This window comes from Antrostomus carolinensis, unplaced genomic scaffold, assembly GCF_000700745.2.
Source record: "Antrostomus carolinensis isolate BGI_N321 unplaced genomic scaffold, ASM70074v2 scaffold11106, whole genome shotgun sequence".
Classification (NCBI taxonomy): domain Eukaryota; kingdom Metazoa; phylum Chordata; class Aves; order Caprimulgiformes; family Caprimulgidae; genus Antrostomus; species Antrostomus carolinensis.
This window is the reverse complement of record NW_010323964.1, coordinates 1-16490: the sequence shown is the minus strand read 5'-3', so window position 1 is coordinate 16490 and position 16490 is coordinate 1. Positions and strand designations below refer to the sequence as shown.

Here is a 16490-nt window from a genome sequence, read left to right as displayed (position 1 = left end):
GTGGTGGGTCCCCAAAGCCCCTGTGGCCAGCGTGGCAGCTCTGTGGTGGGTCCCCAAAGCCCCCGTGGCCAGCGTGGCAGCTCTGCGGCGAGCCCAACACGAGGCGGCAGTGCAGGCTTGCAGCACGGAGGCGTGTGGCACCCGTTATCTCCCAAAGCCTTTTGTGGCAAAGGACCAAGCACCCAGCTCTTTCTAGGCAATTAAAACCCCAAGTTGATGACCTTCTCGTGCTCTGCAGGAGCAGCTTCCCCTGCCTGCTTGCCTGGCTGCTGGACATCTACCGACACGTGTCATGTGCTGTTCCTCGAGTCACATCACGGTACGTACCTCAATGGCCAACACTCCGATGGCAAGGGCTCCTGCAAGGTACACATAGGTCTCAAAGGAGTTCAGGATCACGGTGTAGCAGCCCTGGGATGGACAAAAAGTCTGGTGAGACACACCTGAGCAGCACATTCGTGTTCTTCCATTGCAAAAGAGGTGCTCTCACATCCAGGCATCTCAAGCACAGCTCCCTCTCACCCACTCACCCAGCCCAGGGGGGCAGAGACCCCCAGGACAATGCCAGGGAGGGGAGGGTTTTGTTGTAGTGGGGTGGGAATGTCACACCTACAACCTCTCACTGACCACGAGGACCTGTGGCTTCTTGCAGGGCAGAGAGGAGCAGCACAGGTGAGGCACTCCCTCTGCAAAGGGCAGAGACCAAGCACAGAGGAAGGGACCCTCAGGGTAGGTGACAGCCCAAGCTGGCCAGGGATAAGGACAATTTAAAGCCAAGACCAGAGATTCTTGAATCCTCTCTGATAGCCAGCAGCTCTTTCACATCCCAGGACCATTTCTCTGAGCCTTGACCTAAAGGAGGATGGATGAACACCTGCTGATCTTCTGGCTACAGGAGAATTAATTTCTGTAAGAACTCGGGGCCAGGCACTACAACAATCCTTCCACTTACACAGCACAGCCACCATCATCTTTAATGTCATTTACTATGGGGCAACGAAGCTGGTGAAGGGTCTGGAGCTCAAGTGTGATGAGGAGCAGCTGAGGGAACCCTGGGGTTGTTGAGCCTGGAGAAAAGGAGGCTGAGGGGAGACCTTCTGGCTCTCTCCCTGAAAGGAGGGTGGAGAGAGGTGGGGGTGGGTCTGTTCAACCAAGGACCAAGTGACAGGACAAGAGGAAATGGCCTCAAGTTGTGTCCAGGGCAGTTGAGATGGGATGTGAGGAAGAATTTCTTTGCTGAAAGGGTTCTGAGGCATTGGAAGGGGTTGCCCAGGGCAGTGGTGGAGTCCCCATCCCTGGAGGTGTTTAAAAAACATGTAGACATAGCACTCGGGGACATGGTTTACTGGACATGGTGGTGTTGCATTGATGGTTGGACTGGATGATCTTACAGGTCTTTTCCAACCTTATGATTCTATGATTCAAAGTACATTTCTCTTTCTGTCCCTGCTGTTTGTCATCTCTCTCTCTCTCCCATCTTTTCACAGCATTCAGACCTGGCAGAAGCACTGTGGTGCTGTCTATGCTCTCTTAACCACAGTGCCTCTGCCAACCATTTCCAGCTGCCAGGAGAGGAACACCTCACATGCTCCTTCCAAACTCCTTTACTCTCTTTCACAATCTGCTACCAAGTGCTAGAAGAGGACCACTGCTTACTCTGGAGAGAAAAGGAGGCTTGTACATATGGTCCCTACAGACCTCAGCTGGCTGATTCATGCTGAGGTGAACACAGCCTGGAGCTTTGCTAGAAAGTTTCTTAAACTTCACATCTTGGTGACAATGTCAAGAAATATGACTGTTTGCTGTAGTGGGGTGGGAATGTCACACCTACAACCTACATTGCCACATTAGTGGCAATGACATGTCTTGTTCCAGTCTAGTATTGGGAAAAAATCACCAAGTCGAGAGACCTGGCAAAAGAAATCCCCTTTTTCTACCATAAAAAAGTAGAAAAGCAAAGATTTGCAGCTTTCCAACACTTGATTGGAAACCAGATATGGTTTGCTGTGTCTGTTTAACCCTCAACCTCTTGGTTGCATATTGCTGTTGATGAGGAGTCTGAGAACTATCACAGCCAGTAAGAGCCAACTTCATCCCATCCTCACTGACCCGTGCTGGCTTCCTCATCAACTTCTCAGAGATAATACTAATCTTCAGGAACATGAGAAAACTTGATGTAAATTTCCATCCCACTTCTCTATCCCTTGGGGAAAAAAAAAATCTTCCTGTTTCTGCTGATACAGCACAAAACACACACAATGGAAGGGGGGTTTCAAAATCAGACACGTCCCACGACTCCTAAAGCCGTCAGCAGAAGTGTAATTAGGATGTGAGCTCCACTCAGAATGGCACGAGCCACCAGCTTTACCAGCCACCCATGACCACCCCAGCCATCCCTCCTGCCTGCTGTGACACTCCTTCTCCTGGCATTTGGTTTCCCTTACCTGTCGGTTCTGAAACCTCTCGATGCCAGCGAGGCAGGCTTCCTTGTTGACAATCATCCCCTCCCGGCTCTGGAGCTCTCGCTGGCAGCAAGCCTCTGGTATTGCATTTTCCAAAGAGGTGTATGGAAGATGAGGGATAGCTTCAAAATCTTCTGGTCCATTCACTCCACAGCAGGCAAACTAGGGAGAGGCACGGAGAAGAAAAGAAGACAGAGTTGACACTTTGATCCCTACAAGAATAGATCTTTTGGTAGATTTCTCGTATCTACTTTCAGGGCAAAGCTTTAGTCAAAGCAGAGACAAAACAACTGTTGTCTCCAAAGTGGGTTGTGTTTGGTACCTTGGAGCTTCTCTTTCATCAAAGCCTTTTTATAAAGTCCCACTGCTCCCATGTCATACTCTAGACTCTAAGGTACCACTGGGAATATTGCCATGAACAACACAAGGCTTTGGAGCACATCCAGAAGGACTTGTTTGAGATCACCCAGCAAACCTGTAAGGGAGCCAGCAGGACAATCCAGGCTGCCAACCTCCTGTTCTCCCCACAGCTAAATGGTCAGGATTGCTGCTGCCCAAAGGTGATTCCAGTAAAATCCTTTCTTAGGATTCAAGTCAGGCTCTTTTTAAGGATTCAAGTCATACTCTGACTCTGTCTCCTTTCAGTCAGCAAAAGGAAATGTCTTTATTGAAGTCCTGAATCAGCATGAAGGGCAGCAATCATCTTTTCCTTTTAAGACTAAAATTGACTTTTCATCTGCAGAGCCTGACATCCTGCTACTCCTGAAGAGACACACCACGGGCTGTACTGAGCAGCACAATCATGTGTGTCCACAGACACACACACACACACAGAACTTCTGGTAGGAAAGAACAACTCCAATTCCAATGACACAGTCAGTTTGTAACCTGCCTGATTAGGACTGTAACAACAAAGTCAATTTTGATGGTTAATATTTCTATACTGAAAATATACCATTAGGTAAACCCCTGCCTCATCTGCCACCTACCAACTCATTCACAAGAGCAAACAAAAAGCCATCAGGAAGGTGTCCTGGTTCCACTAGGACAGGGTTAATTTTCTGCTTAGTAGCCAGAACAGCACTGTGGTTTGGTTTCAGTGTGGGATTTGTTATGAGAAGAACGTTGAGAACATACTGATGTTTTTAGCTGCTGCTGGAAGTCCAAGGACATCGCGTTTTGCTAGTTTGCAAGTGCAAAGGACTTGGGAAGGGGGGAAAGTGTAGTAATTAGCAAAACTCAAAATTGACATTTGGATATGCTAATGAGATATTCCAGATCATATCACATCATGGTCAGTGTATTAATGAGGGTTGAGTGGAAGGCAGGGGGATTCTCTCGGGAATCATTCAGGCTTGCTCTTCCAGGGTTACAGTTTCTGGGTTTCTTTTTGCTCCTCTGTGATCACTATTGGGGGGTGGTGAGCAACTGTACTGTGCATCACTCATTTATATATATTACTATTATCATTAAAATTACTATTTTAAGTTTCTTTTATTCCTATTATTAAATTGTTCTTATCTCAACCTATGAATTTTCTCACCCTTACCCTTCCAATTCTCTCCCCTGTTCCCTGGTTGGTGGGTTCAAGTGGCTGTGTGGTGTCTGGCTGCCAGCCAAGTGAAACTACTACATCAGGACCACTTTTGGCTGGTGTTTGGGAACAGTTCTGAAGTGGTTGGCAAGGTGAAAGGGTCAGGGTGAACGCTGTGATATTCAATTGCAGACAGCTCCATGGCTTTCTGATCCCACTGCTGGAAAGCTGGGGGTCCTCAGTCCGGTGTCTTTAGCAAACCACAAAGCTGAGCACCCTCTTGGTGGCTACTGACCATGGACAGCTGGGCTGGCACGGCATGACTTACTGTGATCATAACAGAGTTCCAGGTGGAGGAGAAGACATCCGTGTCGTTGTTCCTCAGGTAATGCTTCTTCAGTTCCTTGGTGAAAAACTCTCTGGTCAGCTGAAAGGCACAGGTGGGTGGAAATGCAAAGGTTACTGCCAACACCACTTTCCCAAGCACTTCCCAAAGCTCTCTTTTTGTGAATGCTGAGGGTTTTTGGGTCATTTTGCTTTTACTGTTTTTTTGTTTTGCTTTGTTTTGGGTTTTATTTTTTGCAAACCTCAGAGGAGAAACATGAGGAAAGCCACTGGTTGAACCAGAACTATATCCAGGGTGAATGGCACTTGTTCAATAAAACTGTTGCTCATTAAAAACCAAGGATTGAATTATATCTGTACTTGTAAGCTAACGTTTGCATTTAAAGGTTTAATACTTTTAAAATATTCAGCGCTATTTCAAAGTGTTTCCTGAGTTGAAACAGGACTAAAAAAAATATCTTCAAATCCATACCCAGCTTAATTTACCATGCTTCATAAGGGCTGCAATTGAAGCATGATTTTCCCCTCACTTCTCATTTTACACCAGTTAACTTCCTACTAATGACAGGGGAACTGCTCTGAATTTACTTCCATGTGTGAGAAATCAGAATCAAGCTCTAATACCAAACTTGCTGGGAATGAAAAAGAAGTTAAAAACCATGGAATGAATAGGAAATGTTCCAAGTCAACTTACAAATCAGAAAGAAAAAGGGCTATTTCCCTGACAATGCTTTAGATTATCTAAACTGACCCACAAAAACAAAGAAAAAAATCCTCTTTATATTTCCAGTGTTTGGATAATTTAAATAATTTCTCCTAAGGTCAATGATAAAAACAAATTGAATTTCATTTACTCCTGTTTGCATTTATAATAAAATAGAAAAACGGAACCGACATTTCTGCCCAGAGTAAAATAAAAAAAAAAAGTCAAAAAGTTGAAATTACATTTACTTAGGATCACTCTCTGGAAGACTAGTAAATATATAACCTTAAAAGCCTTCTTAAACCAAATACTCCAATCTTTCCACCTTCCTTTCACTTCAGGATGAAAACTTCAAGGAATTTCCTTTTCAGATTCCAAATAGGTCTTGATTTGTGTGGTCCCTTCTCTAAAATACCTCGAGATTTGTGATCCACACAAGCAAAATCCCTTTACCACTGGGAAGCCTCAGTGAAGGAGGTTGGATATGGCTGGACACAGCACCAAAAATCTGGATATTTGAAGGATCAGAAATGAAGCTCCTTGAAAAGGACCTTTTTTCCCCCCTCCCTGTTGTTCATACAGCACTGCAGATGCAGTAACAGATAATGCTACGAGTTGGTTTCAGGTTCTTGATATGCAACATGAAATATCGCACATACACATACATATTTATGAGATGTATGTGTGGGCACAAAAGAACCAGCACAAAATTGTTTGTTTCCTTTGTAATTCTATCACGAAATTTCAGGGAATAAAGAGAAAAGGTTACGGTGACTCTTTTAAAGACCCCAAATACCACTTAGTATTGACTTATCTTTTACAAATACAAACTAAGGCCAAATATAATGACTAAATCAATACTGGGTAAAACTTGGCCATGAAGACTTGAATGATGTAGGCACCTCGATCTCACTACCCTTTAATGAGATACGCTGCTAAGTTCCTAAATCATTTTTATGAGACAGAGATTAATTCATTTTTTTTTGCTTTTGAATATTGAAACCCTGGCCCAGGTTGCCCAGAGAGGTGGTAGAAGCCCCATCCCTGGAGATATTCAGGGTCAGGTTGGATGGGGCTCTGAGCAACCTGATCTGCTTGAAGATGTCCCTGTCACTGCAGGGGGGTTGGACTAGATGGACCTTGAAAGGTCCCTTCAACCCAAATAATTTGATGATTCTATGAATGATATTTTCCTTTGGGAATTTGGCTCGCTGAGGTTAGAAGATGCTGAAACACATCCTCAGTGTTCTCCTTTCCTTCTCTTTCTCCACATCCTTTATCCCAGCAGCATCCTCCCCTGCCGAGACAGCAGCACATTTTTTTTTTGATGCTTGTCTGTTTCTGAAGCGTGGACTTTGAAACTGATATTACCGTTGGTAATAATCCCAGCCGAGTGCCTTTGGCAGGCTCGAAAACAAAAAGAGTCATTTAAATATAAAGTGAAACCTTTATTTTGACAGCAGCAACCCCAGAGGAAATTGTTCAGAGTTTGTATGCGATTTTTACGAGACTTGGACTAAAATAAAGCCTAGGGCTGGAAGGATAAGGTTGCCAGGAAAATAACTGATTCCATTTTGTTGCTCTTAAACTGCTTGTCCTGAGCACCTGAAGTTCAGAAAAATGTTAAAATAAATAAATAAATATATATATATATAAAAATTCATGAACAGAAGCATCTTTCTTTTTAAAAATTGCTGACAAAGGAGGATAAAAGTCAGCAAGATGTCTCTCTCACATGCCCATGGCCTCCTAACAGCACTGATCAGGTCTTTGCACGGTGGAGTACCACGGCACGAACTATTCAGAAGGGAGCAAAGGACCTACTAATAAAATTAGATCTTTGCACACACAGTTCTATCAGCCACAGTCCTGAATGATAAAGAGCCATGCAGTTGTGTTTTCTTCTTGCTGTTCTGAGAGGAACATCTCCAAGTACAGAAGAAGCACATGCCAGTGAATGAAGTGGGGTTGTTTTTTCACACTGGTTCAAAAAATAGCTTGGCTGGAATTATTGCAGCCAGATGAAGGGGGTTTATGGAAAAAAAAACCAAACATTTTTGCACAACACAGGTTGTGTTGCACTTCTCACTCCCATAGTGACTTCCATCCAAGAGACCTCCAGCTACTCAACTGAGGGATGGACGGTTCATGTTCTTTGGTTTCTGCCCTACATCTGAGGAAACAGAGGTATCAGGAACCAAAGTGACTTGTCTATTAAGTGTCAGAACCTGGGTTAAAAAAATCCAAATAACCTGACTCCATCCAGAGCCCTACCACTGGGCTCATCTCTTCCTACCATCCCACTTCCTTACTTGCTAAGACAACTCACTAAAAAAGAGTCAAATATCCCTCCAGGGTTTTTTCCCCATCCAGACCTCAGAAGAGCACATAGAGCAATTCCTGTACATCAGTCAAATTGCTCTTCCACAGCCTCTCCCTATTCTTCATAGAAGACGTTATTTTATGGGGGGGGGGTCTTCTAGATGAAAAAGGGTTCTCCACACCCCAAAACCTCCTTTACAAAGGAAGAGAAACTCTAGTACTCCCACAGCTTCTTAACAACAGCCTCTTCTTCAGAGAAGAGCTTTTAAACAGCTCTTTGGGAGTGCGACTGGACTCGCAGATCACTGTAGCACACCATCACTAATATCACTGTCACTAACCCCACCGCCACATTCTGCTTCGCTGACTCTTCCTCTCATCTCAGATCTCAGCAGAAAACATCTCTCTCCTCCCTGATTTTTGTCTCTCCTCAGCTATTAATAATTTAACTCTGTTGAGTGTTTGGAATTAAAACACTGTACAAGAGAAAGCTGCACCAAACATTATCTGGAAGATGAATGGATAGAGTGTAGTTTTCTCTTTTATCTCATTTAATGCACCCAGTGAGGTCACACTCACATGGACTGGTGCAATGACCATCACAGGAACCCACTTGGTAAGCCTCCATGAAATTTAGGTTGCCTAAATGTGCATTTTCCACTACACACCTTGAAAGTAACTCATTTCACAGAGAAAAGAAAAGCATATCTGAACCTCACCTTAAATTGCTACTGTGGAGAATTCTTCCCAACACAGGGTCACTGAAAGACCACCTCTGTCCCCTCAGACATCCCGTCCAGACATCTAGCCTCACCCTAACCCAAAGATGACAGCAAAATTAGCCATGAGTAGTCACCAAGCCAGAGGAGCTACCAGCAAAATATACAGCAACAGCAAAACAAGGTTGTATTGTTTTTTCCAGAAGAAACCTGAGGAGAGAACAAACCACAAGGATTTGCAGACTGAGTTTAACTTCTGCATAGAGCCATCTCCAGCTATGTTGGGATCTGACATTCTTCATTCCTTCCCATTTAAACCCTTCCTGTCAGTCATTCTGACAGAGTGGGAAGCTGGTGACACAAACATGGAGACAAGTTTAAAAAAGATCGAAGTTTGTTCCCCTTCAAGTTTTATCTCACAAAACACCGCCAGATGCCACAGAAGTCTAGAATAATCACTGAGACCTTATCTTGCAAGATAACACACAAGGTTGCTGGAGTGTGTCCAGAGAAGGGCAACGGAGCTGGGGAAGGGTCTGGAGCACAAGTGTGCTGAGTTCCCGGCTGAGGGAACTGGGGGTGTTGAGCCTGGAGAAAAGGAGGCTGAGGGGAGACCTTCTGGCTCTGTGCAAGTCCCTGCAAGGAGGGTGGAGAGAGGTGGGGGTGGGTCTGTTCAACCAAGGAACAAGTGACAGGACAAGAGGAAATGGCCTCAAGTTGCGCCAAGGGCAGTTGAGATGGGATGTGAGGAAGAATTTCTTTGCTGAAAGGGTTCTGAGGCATTGGAAGGGGTTGCCCAGGGCAGTGGTGGAGTCCCCATCCCTGGAGGTGTTTAAAGAACATGCAGATGTAGCACTCAGGGACATGGTTTAGTGGGCATGGTGGTGATGAGTTGAAGGTTGGAGTGGATGATCTTAGAGGTCCTTCCCAACCTTAATGATTCTTTGATTCTGTGATATGAAGCTGTGGACAGAAGGACCATAAACTTGTAAGCAGGGCAATATGCAAGGGATCATTGATGGGACTCAAAATGGGATATGGAGAGATCTTCTCAGGGTAGGTCAGGAGGGATGGCTTACAAGCAGCATCAAGAGGAACCTGGTGAGCACCAGAACATGAAAATTCAAGAAGGAATACGATTAGAAGATGCACAAGAGAGTTTTCACATTGCAGAGCAAGCACATGTTTATTATAAAAACTCTCTCTGATGGAACGCGCAGCTGGTTTGGCTACAAAAGAATGAGGAAGACTCTAGAAACTTCAGGATTTAGGTAGTCAGTCCCCCAGTGTCTATCTCCTGTGCACATAACCCACCCTGCACCCTGCACAGACCAGGTTATTCAACATTCACTGGCAGTTCTGTAGACCGAGGGTAGAAACGATGCAGGTTTGTTGGTATTTGAAACAAACGGTTGCTCTACAAACGAATCAGCCACCATCTACCACTGTGCTCCAGCTGGGTACAACCCCACTGGGGTTCAGAGTTTGCTCACCATTGGATACTTACATTTTCTCTGAAGATAAAAGCCAGGATTGCAGCTGAAAGCTCCGCCAGGAAGATTAACAAAATAAACATGAAGAACTGGAAGAGAGAAGATGCAAAAAGAAAATCAAACACAGATATACCATTAGGTGCGTGCGAGAGGTAATAGGAACACAGGGGTTTGCTAGTCACTAAAGAGATGGAAAAGATAACTAAGGAAACTCTTTTTTTCCTTGACTATTAAAAAACAAACCCTATGAGACAGTAAACTGGAGCAGGCACAGCCCCTCTCTGACCTTGTCATAGGACGTGGGAGCTTGAGACTCTTCTGCCTGGTTCTAATGGATAAAAGGGACTAAGGTTACAGGACTCAGCAGCATCCCCTGATAAATCTGCAGCAGGTGAAAACAGCAAAGCTTACTTTGATGGAAAAAGTGATACAATTCACTTCTGCAGGTCACTCACAATGCAGGGTTAAACTGTCCTGACACAGATGAATGCATCACATGCACACACCTACATATGCACACACCCACCTCATGCAACAGAAACCATTTCACTGTAATACGAACATGGCTCATTTTAGATATACTCAAATATTTACAGCTATGACTAAAAATTGACTTTTTTCAGAGTATTCTGCATTTCAGGACAAAATTAGCTTTGGTTGATGTCCCCCTCTACACAATGCTTGCACTGAGTTAAGTATTAACCGTGCAGAACCTGTAGAGAAAGTTGATAACACATCATCATCATTTTAAATTGATTATGTAAGTAAGATCCATGGCTTGTACAGTATTTAACACGTGTACGTTCATATTCTTAAATTAAGGGCCCACTGCAGACTTGACAGAAAGCAACAGCCAGCAGATTGAGTGGTCACAAAAGAGAAACAGGCATCCAGTTTGAAGGAAAACCATTACCCTTATGTCATCATCTTTTGAGGGAAGAGAAATGAAAGCAAACAGAGAGGCACACGGTTATTCAATTTAAGCTGAAACTGTATTTTCAGCTTGTTGCCCTTGCAACCTTCTGCTGCTTCAGTCTAAAAGTCTGGTCTTTGGTCCTGCTAAAGGCATCTTGTTGCTGTGATGTTACCAAGCCTGAGTGATTCATTGTGCCACCACCACCCACCCCACAGATGTAAATCAGATCATAGAATCACAGAATGGTTTGGGTTGGAAGGGACCTTAAAGCTCATCCAGTTCCAACCCCCCTGCCATCAGCAGGGACACCTTCCACTAGACCAGGTTGCTCAAAGCCTCATCCAACCTGGCCTTGAACACTTCCAGGGAGGAGCAGCCACAGCTTCTCTGGACAACCTGGGCCAGTGTCTGACCACCCTCACAGCAAAGAATTTCTTCCTCACATCTCATCTCAGTCTCCCCTCTGCCAGTTTCAAGCCATCACCCCTTGTTCTGTCACTCCCTGCCCGTGTCACAAGTCCCTCCCCAGCTTTCCTGGAGCCCCTTCAGGTACTGGGAGGCCACTAGAAGGTCTCCCTGGAGCCTTCTCTTCTCCAGGCTGAACAGCCCCAACTCTCTCAGCCTGTCCTCACAGCAGAGCTGCTCCAGCCCTCGCATCATCCTGGTGGCCTTCTCTGGACTGGCTCCAGTAGGTCCATGTCCTCCTTGTGTTGGGGACCCAGAACTGGAGGCAGCACTGCAAGTGGGGAGATGGACTTCAGAGGTTTCATCCCTAGAGAGACTGATGTCTGAGCTGCCAGAGCTGCCCCTGGGATCTTGACTACCCAGAGCACTCAGGTGTGGTGGAGCATTCCCTGCTTGTGATGAGTGTCAGGACTCCTGTGGGATCCCACCTCAGTCCCTCCTGCCCAGAGGTGCCACAGAAAACTGGTACATAGCTAGAGGGAAAACCCAAACAGAGAGGAAGAGAGTGTTGAAGGGAACAAATCTCCCAGGGCAGGAAAGCACTCGCTGGCATCAAAGAGCTCAGGACTCAGTCTGCCTTTGGGACCAATTCCCAGCTACACTGATGCCAGCTTGATGCTGCTTCAGTCCAGAAAGAACAGGAAAAGGAACAGGCAGGGATCTGCCCTCTAACATCCTTAAAATACCAAACATTGGTGCTGAGGAACTCCTATGGGAACAGAGCAGAAAGTGGCTAGGCTCACACCCCCTCCCAAAATTCCATTCATTTCTGTTCTTGGAGACAAAATAGTGGGCTTGAGGAACCATAAGTCTGAACTAGATGGCCATTTGTGATGTTCTTATAGCCATAAAGAGAAATCACCACTGAAGAGTCAGCCCTTCTGAAATTCAAGGATCTCAAGAATTAGCCCACAGACTCAAAGATGATTTCACAAAACATGAACGTTTAGAAGTGAACTCAGGTTTTGTCACCATGTGAAAAAACCAGGAGAGAACCTGGTAAGACCACACCACATGGAGGGGAATAAACAAGTGGTACGTGTTACCAACAAAGGTGGCTGAAGCAACAAGTAGAAACAAAGACAAGAGAAGTCTGGATGTTTTTTTGTGTGAGAAGATTATTGAAGGTTTTTCTGAAACAGAAGGCAGGCAGATGGGGCCAGAAGCACTATGGTGATCCCCAAGCAATGATTTATAAGCAGTCTGAAATGCTGTGCACCATGCACTTCGGAAATGAAGAGAGAATTCAAACTATCTGCTTGGAATGGGCAAAATGGTGTTTTGTTGTCAATTATCAGAGCTGTAAGTGATTTTTCCCCACTGGAAAACTGCACACACCACCCTGTTCCATTTGTCTTCCTGCTTTTGCAGGGGAAGCAGAAGAAAAGGAGCCTGGGCTCAAATGACAAAACAAGAAGAGTCAGATGAGCAGGGACTTTGGCTGCTCACAGCAGAATGATGTTGCTGGATTTTGCTGAACTAGTTAACTCTATAATTTATTCTTACTGCTGGAGTTTTCTCCGTGGCTTCTTTTTTTTTTTTTTTTCCCTGCTCAGAGTCTGTTTTGTTTTTAATTTCACCACAGGAGGGCAAAGAACAAGTGATGAGAATGAACGATGCTTTGCAAATTCACATCATCATCCATCAAGGGATCTCGGCATAGTCACTAAGAGGTCTAAGGTGGTGATCAAGTGATTAATCCCATCACCCTGCTAATTGCATTTCATTTACTGATTACTGGGAGACACATGTTCACCCAAGCTCCAGCACAGGTCTGTGCAGAAGTGGAAGCAGCCATTCCCAGATTATCTCTGATAGCTTCGTTATCATTCCCAAACTGATTTACACTTACATTGTGCAGTCTGCCTTACAGATTTGTAAGAGTTACTGCAGAAAAAAAAACCCCACGAGCAGCCATTAGGGCTGATGAGAAAAAGAAGATGGACCATCTGCATTTCAGAACTTGCTTTCATTACACATTTTATGGAGAGTCAAAATCTGCTTATTATGTCTTGTCTCCCAAAATTAAATTCTTTGCTGTGAGGGTGATGAGACAGTGTCCCAGGTTGCCCAGAGAAGCTGTGGCTGCTCCTCCCTGGAAGTGTTTGTGCCCAGGTTGAATGAAGCTTTGAGCAACCTGGTCTAGTGGAAGGTGTCCCTGCTGATGGCAGGGGGGTTGGAACTGGATGAGCGTTAAGGTGCCTTCCAACCCAAACCATTCTATGATTCTATGAGGGTACCAAACAGCCAACTGGTTCACATGTGGGACACAGCAGTCTCACATTCAAATTCATGTTTGAGAGCCAACAGTTGAACACGGGTACCCCCCACATCCATGGTGAATATCCTGAGGAGTGATGTCTCGTAGGTTGGTCAAAAATCCTGCCTCACCTCCTAGTGATAGTTACAGGTTTATCACAAGTTTCCACAAATCAATGTTTCATGTTTCTTTTTCACAACTCATGTATGGTTTTAGTTTCAGCAATGCTGTTCCAAAAAGAGCAGCAGCTGCCTTTAACCCAGAGGACCCACATTTTCATGCTGTAAAGTTTCAGGGGCTACCGAATCCATTTTACAAGAGTGCAAAACAAGAGTCTGTGCCCAAAACGAAGCCAAATGAAGCTGACACAGACTGTTCTTGTTGCAAAGCTGACTTCAGTCCCATGGTGCAATACTGTATGCTCAAAAGCACTTAGGATTCTCATTTTTATGGTGTTCTCTTGCAGTCAGAAGATCTTTAGGACAATCCAGAAGTTATTCACTGTCTGCTTTGCAGGCCAGTGTTGGTTGGTTTTTTGTGAGCCAAGTCCAAGTGCTGGGAAATCTAGAAACACCTCTCAGCCTTGTGCTTAATGCAATATATTAGGTTCCCCAGTGATGGTTTCTTACCAAAAGACAAGCAGCTTAATGAAAAATAAAAGTCCTTGCAAACACAGAAGCCAGAACCTAGAGAACATGCATTTGTGCATCTGCCTTGTCCCTTCTATCTTCTGTTTACATTTGCACTAAAAGCTTCAGATCTACATGATGCATCACTGTGAAATCTCATCCCAGCAGCTCTCTGGCTCATCAATTCTTTAACAACTTTGTTAAGTGGACTTGATTTGATCTAGCAGCTTCTCCCCAAGCACCACCCCCCTGAAGCTCATGAATAGTTTGCCTTTTCAAAACTTATTCCCATCAGACTTCTGGTTTCACAGGTGTTTTATGCATTTTAACATCAGCTAGTGTAGACCCCCAAAAAAGCAAAAATTAGCAACATATCTCTTCTCACTTGGTATCAGCACAGATCTCATGTCCAACTGCAGCTGGACATGAGATGGCACGTTCATAAACAGAGCTAACTTGGCTACCAGAAGCCCTGGAAGACCTGATCAAAGTGAAACACTAATTCCTCATCCAGTAATTACTTTGAGAGTTTCTCCTAGTCTAGGGTATTACTTCCAGCCTCTATATTTCTCACATTCCAAGTTTAAAATAATAATAATAATAATAAAAGTAAATAAATAAAGCAGCAGGGCTCAGAACTATCTCTAAGAGTCAGAAAAGTAATAACCACAAAATTGAGTGCCCTGGGGTATAACTAAAACAGCAGGAGGAACATTCAAACCCTGATGTAACTCTGTGATGTTAAATCAGGAAAGAGCACGGTCCAGAGCTCCTTCCTCCAGCCAGGTCCCCAATCTGTATGCAGCAGACATGGTCCAAACTGAAAATATTACTCTCCCATCCACTTACAATCAGTAATTCTCATAAAACATAACTTTTAGTTTCTTAATTTGACAGGGACAGGCTTTGAAGTAACCTCAGGCTCATCATGCCTGATCCTTTGCATTTTATTAGGTCCCTCTGGGCAGGTCTCCATAACTTCACAGGTGATACACTGAGGTTTCTGATTTACTTCTGAGGCGAGTCACTAGAAATTAAACCCACAACGCCTTCCAAAAAAGGGTTCTTATGTGCAGGGTATGAATTCAAGGGGTGGGTGAGCCAAGTGCCAGAGACAATTTATCTCAGTGGAGCCAGGTTCATCTCTAGGAAAAAATGGTTTAATCTTCAAGAAACTGGACTTTCCTGTTCTGTTTAATTAGAGACAAGTCTCTTTTGCACCCTGAAGCAACTGTGCAAGATACAATCATAGTAAAACATTGTAAGATCAAGACTAAAACAAAAAAAAACAACCCCCAAAACCCACCAAAATACACAACACACAAAACCCAACCAAAACCCCAACAGACTCAGAGAGAGAGAGAGAAACAAAAGGTCACATTTGACAAAAGTGAAACAGAAAACTAATGACCTTTGTGTTTCAACACACAACTGGTAATGCCTTCCAGCAAGGCCACCATGGAGTTCTGAGCTGGGCATTTCTGCTGACTTGGGGACTCCATCACACAGATGTTTTGCTCTATGTGTTCCCTTCCACTTTGTTATGAACCAGTGAGGAACAAATCCACAACATGGTCTGAATGTTGGGATTGTCCTGTGCAGGGACAGGAGTTGGACTCCATGATCCTTGTGGGTCCCTTCCAACTCACAACATTCTATGGTTCTATGGTTTTTTTCTTAAGTGGAGCTGTGGGGTTTGGGTGGACAAAAGAGGATCATTTTTGGTCATTTTATAAAAGTAAAAATAAATCAATAAATAAAACAAATAAACAATAAATAGGACTATTTTGAAACAAAGCTTAACAAAGTCAAAATACACTCCTAGGCTCCGTATCTACTGGGCTCAAGCCTGGTAGAGGGAAGAAGCAAATTCTCTGTATTTCTGGCTATAAAGTGCCCTAAACCTATATATTATCTAAGGGAATAATGGCCACAATAACAGACACCTCTTCATGATGCACTTATCACAGCATCAACTACCCAGTCACCCCCATCCTTGGGAAACATCAACAGAAAACTTACAAAAAGCAGGAGGCATTTGTTCTCACGGATGGCACCGCAGCAGCCAAGGAAACCCAGCAGGAAGAGCATGGCTCCCATAGCCAGCATGATGTAGGCTCCCGTGAAGAGCAGAGGGTTGGCAGCCACTATCTCTCGAAAACCTGTAGGATCCACGATGACCCAGATCCCAACTCCCAGCAGGCACGCTCCTCCCAGCTGTCACCGCATGAGGAGAGGAGAGAGGAGGAGACAGGTCAGCGTGAAACAACTGCTGCTGAAAATCTGAGTCATTCCTGTTGTCCTGGTTTGTAGCTGGGCCAGAGCTGGTTTCTGTTCAGCAGCTGGAACAGTGCTGGGGTTTGGGTTCAGCTGGGATTGGTTATGAGAAGAACTTTGATAGCAGACATGGTGCTTGGGGACATGGTTTAGAGGTGGACTTGGCAGTGTTAGGTTAACAGTTGGACTTGATGATCTTAAAAAGGTCTTTTCCAACATAAATGATTCTATATTCTATACCAATGTTTTCAATTGTCACTGGAAGTTGAAGGACCTTGTGTTTTGCTAGTCAGCAGATGCAAGGTCTAGCAGGGGGTGAGGAATATTAAAATTTGGAATCCAATCTCTGGAGATGTTCAAAACCC

At 44.5% G+C, this 16490-nt stretch overlaps 1 protein-coding gene across 1 annotated transcript in view; it reads right to left on the bottom strand.

The window, feature by feature from the left end:
* TSPAN18 (tetraspanin 18) overlaps positions 1-16065 on the bottom strand; it is a gene marked incomplete at its 5' end in the record, with an annotated part of 16906 nt that extends 841 nt beyond the window's left edge. The window contains 5 exons of the mRNA XM_010170767.2: positions 328-411; positions 2445-2624; positions 4325-4423; positions 9593-9667; positions 15871-16065. Coding sequence (XP_010169069.1) covers positions 328-411; positions 2445-2624; positions 4325-4423; positions 9593-9667; positions 15871-16065 — 633 coding nt within the window. The remainder of the gene's footprint in view (positions 1-327; positions 412-2444; positions 2625-4324; positions 4424-9592; positions 9668-15870) is intronic.
* Between the last annotated feature and the right edge of the window lie 425 nt (positions 16066-16490).